The following is a 22,168-nucleotide window of genomic DNA, read 5'->3' as shown; positions in this document are numbered from 1 at the left end:
AACATGGATGAAGTGGTATTAGTGGTATTAGCCGCTTACCCAGAAAGGACTAGACTGGCCGAGGAAACGCTCGTTTGGGCACTGCAAGCTATGCTTCACCGAGACCTCTTAGATGCAAGGGCGTGATAGGATGAACAATCAAGAAAGAAACAAAGCGAAAAAGGTAGGGACATGTGAGCCGCTATCGTTCGACGTCTGTCGCCCCATCATGCTCAACAGATACGCCTTGTGTGTCACGCCGTGTGTGTAAATAAACACCCTTTACTTCTACAGCTATTATACTTGTGCCTGTTGAAACTTCCACGTACGGAACAACCATATCAAAGTAATAATCAAATTTGCATATACACATGTACCTATCAGATGCCGTTAACTGTGTTGTATTGGTAGCTGCCACGCACTTACATACACTCTTCATCCGACATGCTTGCATCACCAACTTCCAGAAGAAACACAAATATCGCAAAGTCCTACGTTCACCTACTACTGCTACATACTGATTAACTAACAGCTATTATTGCTGCTACCTACCAGTTCAATCCTCCGTACTCTTTTCTCACCTCTTGCTTTTCTCCGTAACTGTTTACCCCCCGCGCCGCCGATTACTACATACTTCAAACATACTCTACTCCGCAGTACAACCCTGTCAAAGACCGAAGCCGCTGTCATCCTTGCTTATATCGAGGATCCGGGCTGTCTTCATCCCTACTGCCTTTTCCCTTTTCAAAAGGAGTATTTTTACCTTAACCTTTATTTGGCTGTCATTGAGTGTTTTGGGCGGTTCAAGTATCCCAGAGACCCAGAAAGGAAGAAAGAGGTAAAGGTACAGCTTTAGACATTCAGCGGCATACTCGACAGGAACTGCAAAATCCCACCTTGGGTCAGGCAGACAGGCAGTCTATACATATACCACATATTAATACAGTTGCGCGCCGTAACGCCCTCACCTAACAGCGCTAGCCTGGGTCACACCTGTTTGACGAGATTTACCACGTTCCGACAGGCGGTCGGATCGCTGCGATCTTCTTTCCCCTACCAGTACTACACTACCTATTCCCACCACATTACATCCCCATCCCATCCCATTCCCAATTATCCCCCAACCACACCCCCATCGCACATCTCTTACACCCCCCTTCTTCTTCCTGCCACTCCCATTTATTGTCCTCTATTTTTCCGGCTCACACCCATCACATTGGTTGTTAACCTCTAACAACCCCCAAAAGCCGTTAAACGCCCATCCCAACGGGACATGACGAGCTTTCGTTCCTCAAGACCTCCCAGCACGAAGGAAGAATCCCCCCAGTGGTATCGTCGTGGCTTGCTAAGTGGTCGTCGCAGCAGCAAGCTTCGCTCCCCTGCTGAGTCCTGTGTTTCGGGAAGTTCGGGCAACGCTTTTGTTGGCCTCCCACCCTCACGCCAGCGACAATTCGGTATTCGTCGCCTTGCTAGCGATTCCCACATCGGCGAGCAATATACTGACAGCAATCATTCAGTCTCTACACGATCAGCCGCCCCATCAATAGTATCAACTATTCGACCACCTTCTGTCACCTCAGCAGATTCTCAATCCCAACATCGACCAAGCACTATGGCAGGTATGCTAGACATGGATCGCGGGCGGAGCCGTCGCGATAGAACATTTGTCGGGAGTCATTGTGCAGCTTGCGAGGAACCTTTAGAGCACACACTACGTGGGGAGCGTATCCTTCAATTTTCATGTAGCCATGTTGCCCATGAGGCCTGTTTTTATGAGTATATTAAAGAGGTCGATTCTCAATATTGCCCTGAGTGTCATGCCCCACTAGGACTAGATACTAGTCGTGGTGGAAATGTTCTTGATATAGGTTCGTGTCTACCTAGGAACCACCTAGACTTGTGAATACTAACTTGGTGCAGAAAAACTTAGCAGTATCGTTAGATCGGTATCGGTTGCAGACAGCCGAGAACAGCCCAGGGAGAGGGAGCGTGAACGGGAAAGGGAAAGGGAAAGGGAAAGGGAACGGGAGCGGGAGCGGGAGCGGGAGCGGGAAAGAGAGAGAGAGGGCGAAAGGGAAAGGGAAAGGGAACGAGAGCGGGAGCGGGAAAGAGAGAGGGAAAGGGATCTGGCCTCCCCCCAATATGAGAACTACGGTAGCAGGGCTCGGAGTCGACAAGGCAGCAGAACATCAAGTTTGAATAGAGATGGTAGGGCGGAGAGCCGCAATGAAACAAGAGACTCGAGTCAACGACAACACGACAGCGGACATTGGCGCAATAACAGTGGTACCTCTGTCAGTGCTAGTGAGGGCTACGCAGATCCAAATAGCGCAGCAGCACCTGTTCGCCGTCATGATTATGATATCCAAAGCATGGAGAGCGAGCTAAGTCCGCGGAATTCAATGGCCAATCCGATACATCCTCCTACCGTTACGGTTAAGAGCGAATTTCCAACACTCACGCGTTCCAAAGTCCAACAGAGTTTGACGTGCCTTGTTACAATAGAAGTACCGCAAAGGAAATGGCAGCCCATGTACAACGAGGAGGTCCCGCCAATACCATCCCTACCAGCAGCATATGACCAACAATATCAGCCCCCAAGCCCAACAGGCCGAAGCCAGTACTCTTTTGAGAGAGAGAGTTCATCAACACGACAGCAGAGAGAACGTGAGGCGGAAAGGGAGCGGGAGTTGGAGGCCCTTGCTTCCATCACTGAGGACCTCCGTTTGAGGGTTGAAAATTGGCATGGTCTTGATTTTGCTAGGTAGGACACCCAAGGAACTTGGTTTAATGATCATCTCTAAGTTTCAATAGGTTTGGAAAGCTACGTCTTCACGGAACCATCAGAGTTGGAAAGGACTGCCAGGCCTGGCAGGAACTGGAATGTTATCTTTTCTCTGAAATGCTCATTTGCGTCAAAGAGAAGAAGGTTTCCTCATCTGCTTCCCAATGGTCTAACGGGCAAAAAAAGATAAGGGCTGTAAAATGCACCTTGAAAGGTTCAATTCTCATCAAAAAGCATTTAAAGAAAGTCAACGACTCAAGCAATCGAGGTACGTCTCTTTCAGCATTCACTCTTAGTTAAATAAATTTTACTAATCGAACAACACAGATGACAACATGCATATCCTCACCCTCAATCTCTCTGTAGCCGAGCTTCCCCAATTTCACCTTTTGTTTCCCAATCACGCTCAGTTGGATCAATGGCAACGCGCTTTACTTGACCTCAATTCTGTTGATCCTGCTCCATCGCGCAGTCCTCAGTACGATGAGAAAGTGCAATCAATTTCTGATGTCGATGATGATGATTATCGCACCATGAAGACAACAAGGCGAGTATCCTCTGTAAACTCAACCTATAGTGGCGGACATGGGGGGAGTCGATCGGTCGTCACTGCACCTACTGAGTATACTGCGTCCATCAGAGGAGGAAGACAGAACATTCCTCAATCTATGCACATTCCCCTTGATGTGGTCGTTGTTATCCCGGTATCTTCATCAATGCAAGGTCTTAAGATCAATTTACTTCGGGATGCACTCAAGTTCCTTGTTCAAAACCTTGGGGAAAGGGACAGGATGGGCCTAGTTAGTTTCGGTTCCAGTAGTGGCGGCGTTCCTTTGACTTCGTTGCTAGCAAAAAATTGGACTGGATGGGGAAAGGCCATCCACTCCATCCGCCCGGTGGGGCAGAAGACCTTGCGGACCGATGTAGTTGATGGGGCAAATGTTGCGATGGACTTATTGATGCAGCGGAAGTCGAGCAATCCAATTGCGTCGATTCTCTTAATCAGTGACTCATCGACTTCAGAAACCGAAAATGTCGACTTTGTAGTATCGAGGGCTGAAGCTGCGAAGTATATACTCGTCCATTATTCACAATTGTTCAAGGCTTACAGACATATAGGATTACGATTCACTCTTTTGGCCTTGGTCTCACCCACAAGCCTGATACAATCATGGAGATGTCGACAAGGACTAAGGGACAATATACATACGTCAAGGATTGGATGATGCTGAGAGAGTGTGTTGCGGGTTGTGTTGGGTCATTACAGACGCTTTCACACCAGAACGCCAAGCTTAAGCTCAAACTCCCAGAAGGCTCACCAGCAAGATTCCACAAGATCAGCGGTGCTTTACATGTATCGAAGAGGGCAACCGGACGTGAAGCAGAGGCATCTTTGGGCGATCTTCATTTCGGGGATAAGAAGGGTATGTTTACATGACATTGGTCCGATATAACACTATTTATCCAAACTAACCTTTTCTTGAAAGATATTTTGGTTCAACTCGTAATATCACCTGACAACTCTCAAGGCGACACCGCTCCTCAGGATGCGTGGGAATCTATTGTGTCCGGATTGGAGGCTCTGGGAGGTTCAACAGATCAAGATGAACAGAGAACAGTCAGCATTGAAGAGGTTCCTCTAATTCTAGCCGATTTGACATTCGGGGATCTTCAAAGAGATGGAACTCTGTCTCAATTGTCACGACCGCACCTACTTGCGATCACAATGTTACCACCGTCTAACTCAAAGAAGACTGGTCGACCTGGCTCTCCGCCAATCCCACCACATCCTATGGTAGTCCAAAGGCGTATGGAGTTATTAACTTCAGATATGTTGAGCAGAGCTTTGGTACTCGTCTCTCGTAATCAACATGACCATGCTCAGAAGCTGCTCAGCGAAACTCGGACCATTCTCAAAGGATTGGGTAAAGGCGGATTGCCGCCTTTGCCCGCGCCATCCCCGAATATGCCGTTGCCCGAACTTCCGGAGGGTGCCGTATCTTTATCAAATCTGCACCAGCAGACATTCACCGCAACACCTCCCCTCGAACACATTTTCACCCCTGCTACCGGTATCGATCCCACCACCGTATCAGCTCTGGATGCAGAGTTGGAGTCTGCCCTTGAATGGATTGGTCATCCTGCAGTCTTTGCAAGAGATTCTAGAAAAGCTGTCTTGCAAGCAATCGGCGTTATATCATCACAGAGAGCTATCACCTTCAGGTATGTGCTACATCAACTTTCTTTGCTAAAATATGCAAATCTAATTGCTCATCTTATAGAACTGCTTGTGAATCTCTCTACTCGGAAAGAATACCTGGAGTCAAAAGGCTTTCTGTTCAAGCTAGAGAGTGGCGGGACACCGAGGACTCACTAATGGAAGAGGACTAAATACATTTGTTTTTTCTTAGATTTTTAACTTTTTTTATTGGAAGACTGGTAAGAGTCTATTGTTTTGGAGCGTTCACGTACTGGTTTCTTTTTTTTTTAGGGGGGGCGTGGGAAAGGGAGGGGGGGGGGTGTTTTGTGGGACTTCGAGAAGCTATATTTCTTTTTGCTTATCCTTACAGCCGGTGGTATTTTTTGGTTCTGGGCTGTATATCTTGCGATTTGGGGACTATACCTTGCCGCTATGTTGCTTTTCTTTTTCCTCTTTCTAGGAATTCTCTGTATTATATTATCCCTATGTTTTAGGCCTTTCCATTTTTTTACCTACATTTCATGATATCTATTTCTATTTCTCTGTATCTATATTACTTTACACCCTTCTACCGCGCATTGCGTCAGGGGGTAACAGGACCCGGGGGTTACACTGTCTCAAGATTTCCTTTTGTCAGTATGTAGCAATGAAGACGTCTGGGGTCACATTTATGACGTTGTGGATCAACTTACTGGGTCCATAGTGTATGTGAGGGTGAGGGCACTGTCAACATGGTGATCAATGCTAGAGCGGGAAGGCTTCAAGGCCTCCCTCGACTCACAGGGAAGCAGGATCTTCCCAGGGAATGGATTTATGCATTGTATGTAGGTGCTCTAGAGTACACTTGAGGTGTGTGCGTGCTCTAAAGTATTCAGAAGTAGAATTGAATTGTGGATGATATACCTACGTACTCGAGAGCACTAAACCCGCAATTGATGTCACACGCAGAGTTGGGCAAGTGGCCTTTGCGCAAAGTTTCGCGGCGAGCTCAAACACGATCTTCAAGGTGCATGTACATGTACTTGGGGTACCTACATGTACCTATTCTACTTGTGTCGATGTTTTATATTATGCAATATATCTGATACAGGCACAAGCCACCACTTGCAGTTCTGCAGTGGCCGGCGGCGATGTCGATACTAGAGTATGTACCACTGCATCAGTCAAGCTAAAGCGCACAACAAAAATAGAAATTCTTGATATAGAAGCTCCCTCTCTTGAAGGGAGATTATCGGATCGGCGATTTTTCTAGAAGAGGTGTCACCTAGAGGCTATGTAGCAGGAAGTTGGCTCCTTGTTAATATGCGCATGTGATGCGTGTTCCTGCGCAAGCGTAAGGCTGGGTAAAAAGGGTCTGAATTCTGCCTAGTATCATGATCAGAGTGGAAGTCTGGCCGGCCCTAGAGACGCAACAATCCAGGGAACCCTCGCCCTCGCCTTCTCTAAGCTCGCTCTCACGTAAAGCAGGGTCTCAGCCCACTTGGTGTGTCTACCCCACCACGGTGCATAAAGGTAGTGCATAAATGTGGTGGTAAATTAGTCAGAGTCAGAGGGAGATTTCCGCAGGTCACGGCTTGGGGAGAAGTCGATGAGGGGCAACGTACGGGGGTAGGCATGAAGGTCAGAGTGGGCGGGCCAAGAAATTTAGTAAGCCCAAGACCATGATGCATATGCATGACCGCGTGATCTTCAACATGATGGAATTTTTGAACTTCAGAGAGTTGCGCTAGTGGATTGTGATCTCATCCTATGGGGTAGAGCTGGCTTATTTATCTGTAGGCAAAATCCGAGCAGAACTAGCACACATTAATTACATGTACTTATGTACTTCTGCATGTATATACAGGAGCCGGAGTACGTGTAGCCAAGAGGGAATGTCGAATCATGAGATATCACTCCCAGGTCGATCTCCCGAAACATTTGTTTACGCGGGTTCGTTATCAGCAAACATAACCACTAAGAATCTCATTTATAATGACCGAGGAGTAAGCTCATGGGAGAAACACTGGATAAATATCCCTAAATCGTCATACATGTACATATCCATCCCACATTGCTCATGTCATTGACGGTTTAGGAAACACACGAGTCGTGGGAGTGCTGCATTTATGGAAAATTCAAACCTTTGCTAGACAAACAAAGCCTACTAGTATGTGGATATGTACATCCTCATCGGTTGGAATTAAGTTACAGATGGTATTTACAGAGCACAAATTTAAACCTTATAGATTATCAAGAGTGTAGGTATCGTGTAAATTTCGCTTAAGGAGTACTCTAATTCCCGCACCCGACAAACGCAATTCATGCAGACACATGTGTATCCCCAATATCATGCAGTCACTCTGGGTACCCACATATACCAATAAACCCCTGTTTATAGTTTATCGATTCTTTATTTTGGGCTCAGGCGACCAGTTAGACGGTGCGTGTGGTGAAATAAATGTTGCTAAAGAGCACCCTGAACGAGATAGGACGATGCTAGATTTCTAAACACATGTCTCAGTATATCACGCCATCTGGCCCGTTTTCTGGGTGATTTGGTCAATATCTACATGTACCTGTAAATGATGTAGTCATAAACGTAGATAGCTACGAGTAACAATCTCCTCCTCCGATGTTCTTGGGTATGTGTGTATGTATGTCAATATGATTTGCAAGACCATTACACATATGCTGAACATCCTAGAACTTCATGTTTGTGGTTGTAAGTAGTGTACGCATAACGGGCCCCTATATCGTAGTTGGTCCCAACAGATATTTGTCGCGAGTGATATCCCATGACCCAACTGATTGATCGTGACACATTAGCCCAACTAAAGACTCAGTTTAATATTTTGAATAGGAGTAGTGTATGAATGCTGGGTTACATACATGGATCTTCTTTATGCCTAGTCAGAGTAGATACCAACGAGTAAAGAAAGTGCTGATAAACCCTAAACTCACTGTGTACAACCCCCTCATCCCCTAGATCAGATCCAACATGGTGCCCCCCCCCCCCCCCGAGACAAGATTTCTAAGCCATAGTCTGGATACGATCCATATCAATTTCATTCCTCCTACGAATCGTCGCTTCAACCAATTAGATTGCAACCGGTGCTGGTTGCGGCGCTTTATTATCGACCACGAACGAGCCAGCGGTTTTCATCGAGGCGAGTGCTTAGGGATAAATCTGAGAGCTGATGCCGTACGTGGGTGGTGGTAATCTGTGTTCTTTGCTGGATCGGTTTCCATTTTCCTCCGCAGATCGGTCTTCATCCCAGTGGTCTGATCTGGTATTTGATATATGTACATACAGTACATGTATGTATTGTGGGTTGTCAAAAATAATGGGACGCAACAGGCTTCATTGCAACGTAATAATCTCTCAACCACGACCGACCACAAGGGGGCCACAAACAGGATAAGTGATAATAAGAACTACTGGAGACCCAAGATGTATTTTCGTTAGTATTGTCGTTCGTTGGTGGCGGGGTTGGGTTGTCGTTGCTGTATTCGTTGCCCTGTTGCGTCCCATTATTTTTGACAACCCGCAATACCTTTGGCCCTTTAGAGGCTTCCCTTAAGAGAGCCTAAGATGTGGCTTTTTCTAATGGTAGCTTGTCTAAATACGTAGAAGAAAACCTCCCACTCCATATAGAAAGCTCAATTGAACCTTCGTAAACTAGTCAAGACGAGGAATTCGAATATCTATGATTCTACCTTCGCCGGAAAATCTCCACCAGACTATTCGATTGAGGGGTAAAGTTGTTTGGGTACAGAAATCGATGAACTAGCCTGGGGTCTTTTGGTATTAGTGGGGTAGAGTAGAGGGCCACGTTGAGGGGCTTGCTCTGACTGGAAATTGAGTCTGGGAGGCCTTCGCAACAACGACAACGTCGTGCTCTAACACGCCATTATTATCGCTCCACTCGAAACCTCCCATTCAGGCCGCTCGTCATCCTGGTGAACGGTCTCTCGATCTTTAACACTCTATCCAGCGAGGTAGCTAGTTGCTATTATCAATCTTCATCTCTCATGGGTGCCCGTACAGTATTGTCTTTTCATCAAAGTCTCAAGGTTAGTCAAAGATTGCAAAGAGGTATACTACATGTAGATATCAGACCTATCACCTTGAGAATGTCGATAACATTGTATCCAGCTTCCCCTCTAGTTTCTGTTTTCCTGCTAATCCCATAGTGTTCCGTTAGATATATAAACATCGTTTGGTCCCCGATGTGTTTATCCTCTCTGCTTAGTAACATCTTTAGAACTTTCACAGTTGTGATGCCACGAACGCGCGAGTGTGTTTAAACTAACGTGACAGTGAACCCGGCTATGGATCGAATCAGACCGAATATTTATCATCGCGCTGTCATGGATAAATAACATCAGTTTGGATAAACTCGTCAACCTAGAGGGGCTGCTCAAAAGCGTTAAACTTTCACTTTCTGGGATACATTAACAAGGGAAGTTGTCCTGCTTGCGCTCTACACACGGAGAAAACATCGTTTGCGGATAGTCTCAGTCTCCGAACAAGTCTATGCGCTCAGTTGAAGACCCTTTTCGATACCAATTGGGCCATCGTATCTTCAAGCGATAATGACATTGCACACCAACCAATTGACGATCGGCGAACGACTAATTGCATCCAATCGGGAACCTGAGATCTACATGGTTAGGGTACATGACCCATCACTCGGCCGGCCGCCAGTGTTTTTTATCCGTTCCGACCTGCCCATTTGGGCTCCAACGCACCTGTAACTGTCTGAGTTGTTTTCTTTTATATTTCGGATCTTACCAGCCCCGCTATATCTATTAGGGCCCCGTGACAAACTCAGAGCTGGAGTTATAAACTGCGTCATAAACTCGGACTGTCATAAACTGCTGTTTTTAACTGAAAACTGTCATAAACTCAGACTCAATTTTCTAATTTTGACCACCCAAATTACCCTAACCCACCCTAAATACCAATTTTTGCCCTAAAATTACCCTAGCCCACTCCCAAAATGGCTGTTGAGTTTATGACCATGACACCCAGGTTTTCGACAGCCAGTTTTTAACCAGTTTAAAACTGTCTGTCATACATTCAGTTTAAAACTCCCGAGTTTCTCACGGGGCTCTAATATCTATCCTCAAAAGATGCAAGAGATCAAGGAATATCCACTTCCCCAAGCTAGCGCCATACGCAAGTGCATATGTAGATTTCCTGTTCGCTTGACAGAACAAGCAATCTTGGCGACGGCAACCCCGTGGGGAAAAAGGTCGCTTACTATCTTAGGCCGAGGCTACTAGAGTACATGTGACGGATGTAGCGATTGCCAAGGCCCCCTTTTATAAGTTTCAACATCTAGAATTCCAAAGTCGAGAGTTATTGTGCCACCACCTGGGTAGGGATATATCGTCATTACTATTTGCACATCCCAGGATAAAAGTGTATGAAGCGGGGAATGTCCGGTTGGATGCAGGGAGGTCGGGGGCAAATTTAGGTCTCAAGTTTGCTGGCACAGCTAACACCTATCACTGATGAGCTTACAGCTCAGCTCAAGGCAAGTAAAAAATGTCGAAATATAGAAGCCCCTTAGGCGTTAAATCTCTCCAGGTACCCGAAACAGCGCCAGGTCAGGTACCGGCTTTTTGGCTTATCCTATCGTCTCCTTCGATTCGAAGAGATCGTAAACTGGAGATTTGACAGGAGTATGAGAAATGATCGGAGATAATTGGCCGATTAATGATAGCCTGTGGAAAGACCCGTAGTTTCCGAGTGGGGTTATTAAAAAAAAAGCAAGACAATTTTCCGGTCATATAGATCCAATCTGAAACTAGTTGTAGCCTGCAGCGTTAATTATTTTCTACCTTTGGTTCGGTTTTTGGTTGTTTCTGTTTGTGCAACGCCTAATATCAAGTTACATCCAATGTTCACATGCATAGGAAGGTTTCTGCATAAAGTCTCTATGTGCAGATCATTTCTCGTATTGTTATTTTGAACAACGCCTGCCTAACCCCCTAGACAACATGTGATGCCGAATTTCAAGGGATTGGACTGTAAAGTGTAGAGTTTAGTGCAATAACAATACGACGGGGATTCTACAACTGCTATTCGTTGAGTAATGTAATGGAATTTTCTCCTCTGGGAATAGCCCTCAAAAGTTAAATAAATGTAAAGATGGCCACCCCCCGTAATGCCCTTAAAAATCTGTGTACCCCACCTTAAATGCTCTCGTCCCAAAGTTTATTTATCAAGCTCCCTTCCCCGGAATGGGAGATCAAGGGAGACGCGAAGAACGGTTACAGTCAACCCACACGTCCTCTTCATTAACAAACAACAAACACCTTTCTCGTTAAAACATGGCCACTACATCGAGCAAAGGTACTGATGGTGAACATATCGAGGCCGCACCTGTCCAAAGAAGAGGCAGGTTTGCCAGGCACTGCAGGCAGCGGTGGTGGGTCTGGCTGGCAGCCTTCTGCTTGTTTGTTTTGGTCATTATGATCATTATGTGAATATCCCCCGCAGACCATATCAACTTCAAGTTGGTATTTCAGTTACTAATCCATCATATAGTGTTTACGCCATCCTCCCAGCTGTTTCTCAGAAGGAGCTCGATAAAACACATCTTACTCTCCAGAGTTTGGAGATTCGGGACCCTACTGCCACTTCATTCTCCCTATCCATAAATTCAACCATATCAGGAGCCTCAGGGATAGCAAGTCACGCAAAACTGGATCCTATGACTGTCAACTTCTACCTCCCGGACTCAGAGGATGCCTTCATGTCGCTCCCGCTGCCTGGGATCAGTGGTGGTGGTGATATTCCAATTATTGTGCAGGATGTACACACTGAGATTGCCGATATGAAACAGTTCGGAGGCTTTGCTGGATTGTTGCTTAGCAGCAAGGAGTTGAGCTTTGATATAAAGGGACGGACCACAATTCATGTAGGGAAGCTTCACACCAAGGTTAACTACAATGAGGTTGTGGAGTTGAAAGGTTTGTGAATTCTGCTGTGAGGGCGAACTCAATACGGAACCACTTACAAGTATCTATTTGGCCAATGGCTTATTCTTGATATTAGGTTTCAATAAACTTGAGGGGATGGAAATCCAAAGTTACAGCATCATCAGTAACGACTCCGATGCCAACCTCGGCGGAAAGGTGTTTATCCCTAACCCCACAGTTGCAACAATCGAGATGGTAAATGCTCCAGTACCCTCACTCCGTAGGCTTGGACTAATGGGTTGTATCAGGGGAACGTGCACATCGCTCTATCGCTCAACGGTCAGGCTCTCGGCTTTGGTGTGATTCCCAACCTCACAATTTCACCTGGTGATCGCCAATACGACTTCAGGGCCAACTTTACTGAAGCGGCAATGAGGTCACTTATTGGAGTCATTGTGACCGGGAATGCTGCACTGAATGTGGTGGGCAATGGAACGGAGGTTGATGGCGTGGACATTCCCTGGCTTACAGCCCCTCTGGGTGCCTTGAATGTTACTGTGCCAATAGTTACTTCTTCTTAACAGAATGTATTGTGTACGTTGAGTGCTTGGTAACTGTTTCTTTATGAAAATGATAGAAAAGGAGATAAGATAATTAATGAAGGCAAAAGACCGAAGGGTTTATGTTAAATAATATGTATTTTTTCTTTATATATATTTGATTTTTTGTTTGTGGTTATATGAGAGTATGTAGTAGAATTCTATCACTCACTCACGTGAATGAAATACTTCTGACTTTGTAGGTATTATATCATATATATACAAGCGGAGTGCGACCTTCGGCCGCCCAAATGTAGTTAGATTATTGCTGTCATTCTGGATTATTGGGTCATTCAAAGGTACAGGCACGCACTAAACCTCATCGCCACCGGCCTCTCCTTATATATATGTAATCTGTGATATATTACCTCTAGTATGCAGTCTAAGTCATTCGATGAGTAGCGTTAGTATGTTATACATGTAGTTCATGATAAAATGGTATCAAGGAAATTCGACCTTGATCATATATAAAAATATAGCTGTGGTTCTATCAGTATTTATTCTTTTATATCCATCAATTACAATAGCTACACGCCTTTTAATGCTAGTTCCCTTCCATCTCGGGAGTAGTTCATTGTCGAATGATATGCAATCAATATTAGAAATACATGTAGTACTGCGCTACAACCAATAGGAGACGTTCCTGGTGACGATGAGGAAGACTATATAGTTTAGATATACAAGCGGTTTTATTATTGAATAGGTTTATCTTCGTATGCGTCCAAGTCACGTACGTCACGCACATACGTGAATCATGAAGCTAGCTGATCCTCTTGAAACAAAGTAACACCTGAGAATTCCAACATGGGATTTGCCACAGATACGAAGCAAACGAAAGCCTGGATTTGAGTGAATGAACCCACAATACACTGCCCCACTCATCCGAGACGGTTTGGGGCAGGGAAAGGGCGCAAGCGGTCCTACGGTCTTCTGCTCAGTGGGCTACATATATACTCTACTCTGCTTGAGACGCAGGCACATGTATCATACATGACCTAGAGAAACGGGTATTGCGGGAGTAGTAGAGTAGTATAGATAAAAGCGAGCTGGAGAGCGCCGAGAAAATGCAGCATGTAGTTCCATGTTCTTGCTCTGTCCATCACAACCGCATTTGGGTAAAAACTATGGCGGATCCACTCCCATCCTTGATACCGTATATCGATTAACTACTTTCAGTACATGGTACTGGAACTCCAATAGTAGATATTAGAAGAAATGTCTCAGACATGCCAGAATTACAGATCTTCTGGACCGACTCCATGCTGGATCCACTGAGGGTCCTCAAGTTGTAGTGATCTGGGTATGTGTAATCGTCAATCTAGTTATTATCAATGAAATGAATGTTAATCTAGCTATGAGTACAGTCATATAATCACATCAAGATGGCGTTAATTATGTATGGTCTATTCTATGCTGTAGGATATAAGTTACTTGAATAAGTGTCAGCAAATATAGAGCATCTAAGCCAGCTTATTGCTGAGGGTTTCGGGCTATATCGAAATTAGTGAGGGGAAGACTTCACTATCACTGCTTACCATTTTAAACCCAGAAACAAGTCATTAATCCTCCTCAGGACTTTCGCAAACTTTGCATGTACACCAAAATCCGTAGTTTTCCATCAAAGCTTCCCTCCTGTTTTTTGTCCCCATCCTCCAGTCTGGTCTGTAGCAATGTGTAATTTCTTCACCAGCCTTTTTCACGACTCTTGTTAGTTTCCATTCAGATGCTCTCACATCGTTACAGCCACAACTCCAATAACAATATTCCAAAGTATGAATTATCGAGCCAAAAATTTCTTGCCCACCTCAATATCACGATCAGTCCAAAACCTCATCAGTTTTTCCTCCTCACTCCACTCCCAGTGAGCATTTTCTCCTCCCAGGCACGAATGGTTCAGGCGGCTTGACATCTGGAAAATCCCGTTTATCATGCCCTGGTCATCAAGGACGAAGGTGTTCGTTTTCCATATGCCAAGAACCGCAATATCCACTTCCGTGAGAGCTGTATCAGAAGCGGGCTGAGAATTGCATAGGCTCAAGTAGGCAGTTTTTTGCTCTGCTGATAATTGCGAGAACGCACGGTTTAGCGAGACTATCTTTGCGGTTGCTTGCGCATCCTCGACAGTGATTATTGGTGGTTCTTGAAAGAGTGAGGTGCCGGCGGGAATGAATCGTACGGCGAATACAGATTGGCCTTTGTTGGGGACATCAAGGATCACGAAAGGGGATTCAGTAGTCATCTTGGTTGATACGAGGAGCAAGTCAATAAAAGGGAGCCTTGGAATCAAAGCAAATAGCTTGAGAAAACGATAAACAGCAAATGTTAGGGACTGCAAAGGAGGAAGAGTGATAAAATTAAGGGGAAAGGAGGAAGGAGAATAAGTATTAGAAGAAGTCGAGCCCCGCGCGACGGAAGAGAATTCGCTTCACGATGCTAGCAGGCGTTGTCGCTTCGGCTTTTTGCGGTTTGGTTCATGGCATGCACTTCCCATATCTGGCCTGTCTCTCTCTATCTACGGAACAGTCGATAGGCAGATAGGTAACTACACGATAGTGAAATCGTGTGGCAGTCAGGTCGGAATTGAGCTGTATTTATTGCTCCCCACGCACTGTCTTTTCATCTTTCCATCAACAATGACCCGCCTTCCGGTTGATTGTGATGCATCCTTTCACTGGTGTAACATTTGAGGGGTTTCGATCCCACAGGTGAAAAGAGGGTTGGAGTTTAGAGTGGGCCTTTTGTGGTGTTTCAGCCTTATCGGAATCCGGAGGAATGTTCTGCTTATCCCCTTTAGCCAAGTTTGGCTAGTCTCCAAAAACCGAAATCGAGTGAGTTTCTGTGCCCTAGATATTTCGATACGTACAAATACCTGTAAAAAATGCACCTATTGATGGATACTCTGTAGACTTACCTTCAGTCGTCTGCCTTTACTTATAACTCTCGACATTAGGTCAGGTTAGTATTGAGAAGGAGGGGAAATTCTCTGTACGGCTAAGCTGCCATGTCTTCCGCTGTCTAACACCTAGACATATACCGCTCAGAAGCTGGATACTTTTTTAAATCGTGCGAGTTCAAACACTTAAAGAAATAGATAAGAGCTATGCACTGAAGTGTAGGTTCTGGTGAGGCAACGAGTGATAGGGGGTGAAGCAACAAGGTCTTGGCGTCTGGCCGCGAACGCTAGGTGCTAGTGCGGGAGGGCTACATGTACCTACATGTACATACATGTAGGTATAATGTAGCTTGAATTTATTATGTAAAACCGTGGGAGTCGAAAGAAATATTGCCAGGATGCTGATGTCTGCACATGTAACCACGTTTATGTGTGTACATGTAGTTGATGGCACTAACTGGATTAGCCGTTGGTCCTGTCCTTCGAACCACATGGCATGGTAAATCCTTGCTTAGTGCCTGAAATTGTTTCGGAGACCGTTGTTTTCGTTAAATGCCATTATAGCACGCACTGGTTTTTGTTTTGTATACCAGATCACGTGATTCGATTTTGACTATCAATCGATCGACATATCTTCCAAATCGGCCTTTGAGATAAACTGTGGAGACGATCCGGAGAGTTTACCGAGAACTATACACCCCGCTTGCTCTAATAATTGTTTTGTTGATTATATCGATAGCTATCAACAGCGACTTTCGCGATTTCACTACGAATCACGTCAACTACATCCTTGCAGCGGTACGCAGATTTGTACCTTCCTCAAGGAATCGCATCATCATATAGATAATTGATGGCACCATCCAATAATAACGTGAAGATCTTGCAGAATATGGACAGAGAACCTTCGGAGCTGGACCTACAAGAGTGCGGTTTGCTATCTGTGTACGTTCTTGTTGCCGATAAGGCAGCTGGGGAGCTCCGCTGGATACTATGGACAGACTAACGCAGGTCAAAATGACGAAATTTCAATGATAGCATTGTGAATATCTGTGATGGGAGGGATGTCCCTTAGGCTTGAATACCGGGAACCAGGAACTGACACTGTTGATTGCAGCGGCAGTAGGATTCGATATGAGTATATATACTCTTGTTGCCGCCCCGAAAACAATACTGAGACACAATTACAAGAGAAACAGCTCTATAGAGTATTTGATTAATCTGTCGCTATAATATTGTCTTGGGTTTTGCAAGCAATAATAATGAGTACCGACAAATCCAGCTCTAAGGCGCCATCATCTCACACGCCGGATGTGATCGAAAAGCAAGCCATCGATAGATCAGCGAGCTCCAGTTTTGACGACACGAGCAACGAGAGCGGGCTGGTAGAGGGCGACTATGGCTCACAAGGAGGTCATATCTTTGAAGATGAGCAAGTTGCCAGTTATTGGAGAGGTGTTTATGAGAAGGCAACGTATGAAGGAAGACATCGTTTTGATCCTTCTTTTAAGTGGACTGCCAAGGAGGAGAGGAGGCTACTTCGAAAGGTAACCTTATCTTATGTGTCATATGTACTCCCTTATGTCATGCTAACCTGGATTTGACGTTCTAGATCGATTTGAGGATCATGCTATGGACTTGGGTAATAATAAACCCAAGATTTTGCGTTGTTGATGAATCATTAACATTAGTCATTAGATCATGTTTTGCGCCCTAGATCTGAACCGCAGAAACATCAATCGCGCTATCAGCGATAATATGGTAGTTATAATCACTGCACTGGCTTGAGAATGAAGGTTTCTTAGATCAACACCAAAGCTAACTATAATAAAAGCTCGATGATCTCGATATGAACACCAATGATTTCAACTATGGACAAACTGTGAGCCTAATTCCTCACCCTTTGGTCACTCGGGTTATCTAACATTTACGGAATAGATATTCCTAGTATGCTTTCTATCTGCGGAACTTCCTAGTGGTCTCAGTAAGTCATATTACACTGCTATTAATAATCGACGTGTCTAACTTCAGCCAGTCAGTAAGAAAATAGGACCAGATAGGTATTTCTCCAACCACGACATAGCGATTAGATCAACGCTAATATATATCTATACAGATGGATCCCCTTTATCATTGTCGCTTGGTCGTTAGTTAGTGCTTCTCAGGCTGGCCTTTCTTCGAAAACCGGATACTATGTGGTACGAGCTCTTCTAGGCATTTTCATGGGAGGATTTATCCCGTAGGTTGCGTCCTGGTAACACATCTTAAAGAAATGACTAACATCTTATATAGAGATGCTGTCTTATATATGACTTATTTTTATGTAATACTTGACCCTTCTACATACCATAAAACCACATTTACTAATTATAATTTTCTTGAGATAGAAATCTAAAGAGCTGTTAGTTATATAAGTGCTCTTTTAAGGAAGTTTACTGATAGTTTTAGGCCAATTCGGTTAGCATGGTTTTGGACAGCCATCAGCACATGTAACATCATTGGCTCATTCCTAGCGGCGGGTATTCTTAAGATGCGCGGGATCCGTGGATGGGGCGGTTGGCAATGGCTGTAAGCAACTTCACTCTAAATTTATGAAGAGATAAAAATAACCAAATGTTCAGGTTTTTGATCGAGGGAACTATTACCTTTGCCATTGGATTAGCCAGCTGGATATTGATGCCGCCAGGTATGTCGCCATTTTGGTACTGTTAAATCATATTCATTCAGCTAATACAAACTTCTCTTAATAAATTAGGGCCCACGCAGACAGCAAACTGGGCTAGAGGCAAAAACGGCTGGTTCTCGGAAAAAGAGGAGCTTATTTTAGTTAATCGACTTTTACGCGACGACCCATCCAAAGGTCTGTAACCCAACTATTGTTAATACTTTGGATGCTAATATTAGCGGCCTCAGGTGACATGCATAATAGACAAGCAGTTGGCCCTGTCAAACTGTTAAAGTCGCTCAAAGATTACGATTTATGGCCTATGTATATTGTGAGTATATCAAAACCTAAACATCAGATTCATGGTATAGCTGACAGACGAATAGCTTGGCCTCCTTGTCTATATTCCTGCACAACCTCCCTCAACGTACTTATCCTTAAACTTGCGCAATCTCGGTTTTTCTGTGTTTGAGTCAAATCTCCTGACAATTCCGAGTCAATTCTTATTTATGGTTAACGTAAGCAGCGCAAGCCTTATTCTTCTTTATAGAGGTGCTTACTAATATTTTCTGTGTACTGATAGCTCCTGATAATTTCAAAAGTAAGCGAATGGGTGAATGAGCGAAGCTTAATATCATCAATCAGCAATATATGGATCTTGCCGTGGTTGATTGCACTTGTGGTCCTACCGGAGGATGCTAGTCCATGGCTTCGATATGCCCTACTAACTGGACTACTTTCATACCCATATTGTCATGCTATTTTGGTCGCCTGGTGTGTTTCTTGCTAGAATACCTTAAAACTACTGGGTTACTGTCACAGTACTGATGTCAGCCTCTTAGGAACTCGAGAAACTCAAACACTGTTCGAACAAGAGCTGTCAGCGCTGCTTTATATAATATGTTTGTTATCATTCCTAGAACTAAACAACGAATATATGCTGATGAATTTCGAATTAGGTTTGTACAAGCTGGAAACATCGTTGCTACTAATATTTACAGAGATGATGATAAACCACTATGTAAGCCCCCTCTTGAAGTAATCTAAAGGATCTCACTAATAGACCGAACAGATCGTAGAGGAAATAAGACTCTTCTCGGCATATGTTGCTTCAATATTGTTCTATTTTGGATCGTCAAAGGTTATTATATCAAACGAAATACAAGACGTACAAGAGTTTGGGAAGCAATGTCAAAAGGTGAACAGGTGGAGTACATAGAAACCACAAAAGATGAGGGTATGAAGAGATTGGACTTTAGATTTGTGCATTAGTTTATAGTGGAGAACGAAGGCGGTTCTGGAGGAGTCCGGGTACCAAGTACCTTGTAAATAATCTTAGTGGGATTTGTACACAGTATGCACGTTCTAGAGTAAGTACTAGCAATAAGATAAGTTAATATATCTTGCTCGCATTGAATATGTTATCTTATCAGATTCTTGGTATTTTTGCGACACAAACCGAACCCTGGTTCTTGGATCTTGGCAATGCTTGTTTGTCAGCCGAGATAGCCGCATTAGCATGAATTTGGTTAGACGATGACGCAACAAGGGATTACATACGGTATCAGGAGTACGCACATATAGAACCTTCATGTACTTCGGTATCAGGGGTAAGTGAGTAGAACGCGGCGGTTCATATTCGCGAGCAAAACAGCTTTAGCCACGCTGCCACGTTCTACTCACTTAACCTTGATACCGAGGCTCATGGACTCGGATAACTGGGTTCCCCACTGGGTTTCCCCGCGCGTACGGGCACAACGGGGAAAGCCCGCCTGGGGGAATTCGTTGGTAACCTTCGCTCAAACCTCAGCAACCTTTTCTACCCAGCTGCCAAAGTACTTTGAGTCATAAAACCGAAGCTATTCGATATCCGCTCAAGTCGTCGGGACCCGAAACCCTTAAACCTGCTATCAAAATGTACACCGCTACTGAGCTCTACCCCAATGCTGAGGTCGGCAATGCTGTACATGAGTATTGCATCAACCACTCAACAGCTGTACCGAAGCACATCGATGAACACCGTAATAACACTATCGAATGGGCCACGAAGACGAATAATGATGCAGATATGATGATAAACACCCTGCAGGTATAAACTTCCAGTTGGATATGAATTAGAGCGAGGCCTTTCCTATCGTCTCCTCACGTCGAACTCATCGTGATTGAAACATTCGAGCATAATACTATACGTTGTAGATTTTTGTTACTAACTTAGGAGTTGTCATAGGCACAATTCTTGATATTCTTTGCAAAAGCACAAGGCGTTAAACGAGGTAAGTCGTTTTAATATCTTATTTTTTTTTAGACCACCTATCCCTCGTGAATCCATGAAGTGCAAGATGTGTTTGACTAGAAATCTATGTTGTATTTCACAAACACGCTTATAATCCTCCACCCCTACCAACATGCAACTATATCTTCTTCGTCTGTCATTTAGACGATACTGATGAATCTACAAGTTCTCGAAATTGGTATGTTTACCGGGTATTCGGCGCTTGCTTGGGTTGAGGCCCTGAAAGATAAGCCCGATGCAGAAGTAAGTATATACGCCAAAGATTAATTACTTTTTCGTGACACCTAATAATATTAGGCTGCATTTGCTGATTGGTATTACAAAGATCGTTTGTCTCGACATCCCGGGTCAATCTACCGACTTTGCCAAGGAGACATTTGTCAAGACAAAGGTGGATAACATTATTAAGGTCATCGAAGGAAATGCTGAAACAAGGTAAGGCCTTTAGAAAGTGACATAATCTTCTTCTTTGGGTCAGATCATTGAATTGTACAGCGACTCAATTAGTTTATCAGTTCTCTGCTAATCTATCATTACCGCTTCCAGCATTGACTCTCTCGCCGGTCAAAAATTTGACCTGATATTCATCGACGCGAATAAGGACGGCTATGTAACATACTTCGAAAAGGTTCTCAATCTCAACCTCTTGTCGCCAAAGGGTATCATCATTGCAGATAATGCTTTGAAACGTGGTCTAGTTGCGGATAACTCAGAACGCAATCCTGCTAGCAAAGATGAGGGTCAAATGGGGAACTATGTGTAAGACTTTTCTTTCTTAATATCTTGAAATGTCACCGAGATAAGGAAGCTGATCAAGATAATTTAGGCATATTGATAGGTTCAATAAATTTGTCAAGGATGACCCAAGGGTGGAGCATGTGCTTCTCCCTGCCTTTGACGGGTTGAACATGATCAGATTGAAGTAGTCTAGAGCAGTGTATCGTCGATGGTTAAAGGCTTTGTTTATTTTCTAGTCTGGGACTGTTGATCAAGGAAACTTTCTTACATTGGGTTATATTGTATGTAGCAATTCTATAAAACGAGTGAATACCATTGATAATTCACACTCATACACGTGTATAAAGATCACCACTACTACGTACATGTAGAGTATACGTAGTGCTCCAGACGAAAAGTCACAAAATTAGAGCACTAATGACGCACTGGTGCATTTAACTAATATTGCAAAAGTTTGTTTTCGTACTCGACGCGTTAGCCTCGTTATTACAATTGAGCGCGGAAGGGCAGCTAAATGTAACTTGATAACGGCTGCCTAACCGGCCCCTCTTTCCCGTATTATAAACTTTGGGGGCCAGGGGTCCATAAAACGGCTCTGTCCAAAACTGCTACTACCCTACATGTAGTCTTGTTCCCAGACTGCTTTGAATCAAGGCAAACACAGGCTGGGCACGAGACTACTACTACCCCACATTCAATTCAACGTCATACTCTACGACTCTATCTCGAATCATGATCTCTATCTGAACTTCGTCATAAGCAATACTGCATCCTCATCGAAGCTAATGTTGCATTCCTATCATCTACAAGCTAGCCCCACATCACTTCCTAGCTAGGTAAACCATATCAAACTCTCCGCTAAACTAATTAACCGAGCTTCGGAAATAGTTTCAATCTCAACTCCCTTGTCTTTGGGCGGCCCATTATTCATCACATTTAGAGGAGCACTACCCCCGTATATCTCATAGTTGATCAGCTACCTATCTGCAGTTATTACGCTACGGGCCAGACACCAAGAATATGGTAAGTTACTCTATGCTACGGAGGTTATTTGTTGACTAGATGCACCGGGATATGTGTCAAGGCAAAACATGGAAGACCCAT

The 22,168-nt window shown here is 44.3% G+C and overlaps 6 protein-coding genes across 6 annotated transcripts; 4 read left to right on the top strand and 2 right to left on the bottom strand.

Annotated features, from left to right (window-relative positions):
- Positions 1 to 1,252: 1,252 nt before the first annotated feature.
- LAJ45_05541 (uncharacterized protein) lies at positions 1,253 to 5,155 on the top strand (the record flags this gene model as incomplete). The annotated part of the gene is made up of 9 exons (XM_046115112.1): positions 1,253 to 1,433; positions 1,497 to 1,847; positions 1,900 to 2,743; positions 2,794 to 3,032; positions 3,092 to 3,311; positions 3,405 to 3,833; positions 3,884 to 4,188; positions 4,252 to 4,987; positions 5,047 to 5,155. 9 exons carry the CDS (start codon positions 1,253 to 1,255, stop codon positions 5,153 to 5,155), a joined length of 3,414 nt encoding a protein of 1,137 aa, XP_045971634.1.
- A 3,821-nt stretch (positions 5,156 to 8,976) lies between these two features.
- LAJ45_05540 (uncharacterized protein) lies at positions 8,977 to 9,449 on the bottom strand (the record flags this gene model as incomplete). The annotated part of the gene is made up of 4 exons (XM_046115111.1): positions 8,977 to 9,000; positions 9,074 to 9,191; positions 9,261 to 9,276; positions 9,407 to 9,449. 4 exons carry the CDS (start codon positions 9,447 to 9,449, stop codon positions 8,977 to 8,979), a joined length of 201 nt encoding a protein of 66 aa, XP_045971633.1.
- A 1,839-nt stretch (positions 9,450 to 11,288) lies between these two features.
- LAJ45_05539 (uncharacterized protein) lies at positions 11,289 to 12,460 on the top strand (the record flags this gene model as incomplete). Its single annotated transcript, XM_046115110.1, has 4 exons — positions 11,289 to 11,440; positions 11,506 to 11,930; positions 12,016 to 12,134; positions 12,188 to 12,460. The coding sequence occupies 4 exons, from the start codon at positions 11,289 to 11,291 to the stop codon at positions 12,458 to 12,460; spliced, it is 969 nt and encodes a 322-aa protein (XP_045971632.1).
- Positions 12,461 to 14,255: 1,795 nt separating this feature from the next.
- LAJ45_05538 (uncharacterized protein) lies at positions 14,256 to 14,717 on the bottom strand (the record flags this gene model as incomplete). The annotated part of the gene is made up of 1 exon (XM_046115109.1): positions 14,256 to 14,717. The coding sequence occupies one exon, from the start codon at positions 14,715 to 14,717 to the stop codon at positions 14,256 to 14,258; it is 462 nt and encodes a 153-aa protein (XP_045971631.1).
- A 1,913-nt stretch (positions 14,718 to 16,630) lies between these two features.
- On the top strand, positions 16,631 to 19,305 carry LAJ45_05537 (uncharacterized protein; the record flags this gene model as incomplete). The annotated part of the gene is made up of 16 exons (XM_046115108.1): positions 16,631 to 16,915; positions 16,981 to 17,010; positions 17,067 to 17,129; positions 17,203 to 17,250; positions 17,307 to 17,352; positions 17,404 to 17,428; positions 17,485 to 17,607; positions 17,817 to 17,936; positions 17,990 to 18,054; positions 18,124 to 18,228; positions 18,282 to 18,364; positions 18,420 to 18,551; positions 18,617 to 18,807; positions 18,876 to 18,935; positions 18,993 to 19,054; positions 19,106 to 19,305. The coding sequence occupies 16 exons, from the start codon at positions 16,631 to 16,633 to the stop codon at positions 19,303 to 19,305; spliced, it is 1,638 nt and encodes a 545-aa protein (XP_045971630.1).
- A 643-nt stretch (positions 19,306 to 19,948) lies between these two features.
- On the top strand, positions 19,949 to 21,252 carry LAJ45_05536 (uncharacterized protein; the record flags this gene model as incomplete). The annotated part of the gene is made up of 6 exons (XM_046115107.1): positions 19,949 to 20,122; positions 20,261 to 20,306; positions 20,493 to 20,569; positions 20,652 to 20,761; positions 20,873 to 21,085; positions 21,153 to 21,252. The coding sequence occupies 6 exons, from the start codon at positions 19,949 to 19,951 to the stop codon at positions 21,250 to 21,252; spliced, it is 720 nt and encodes a 239-aa protein (XP_045971629.1).
- Positions 21,253 to 22,168: the final 916 nt, after the last annotated feature.

This window comes from Morchella importuna (assembly GCF_003444635.1).
Source record: "Morchella importuna strain M04M26 chromosome Unknown Morimp01GS015, whole genome shotgun sequence".
Taxonomy (NCBI): domain Eukaryota; kingdom Fungi; phylum Ascomycota; class Pezizomycetes; order Pezizales; family Morchellaceae; genus Morchella; species Morchella importuna.
This window is presented reverse-complemented; position numbering and strand designations above follow the sequence as displayed.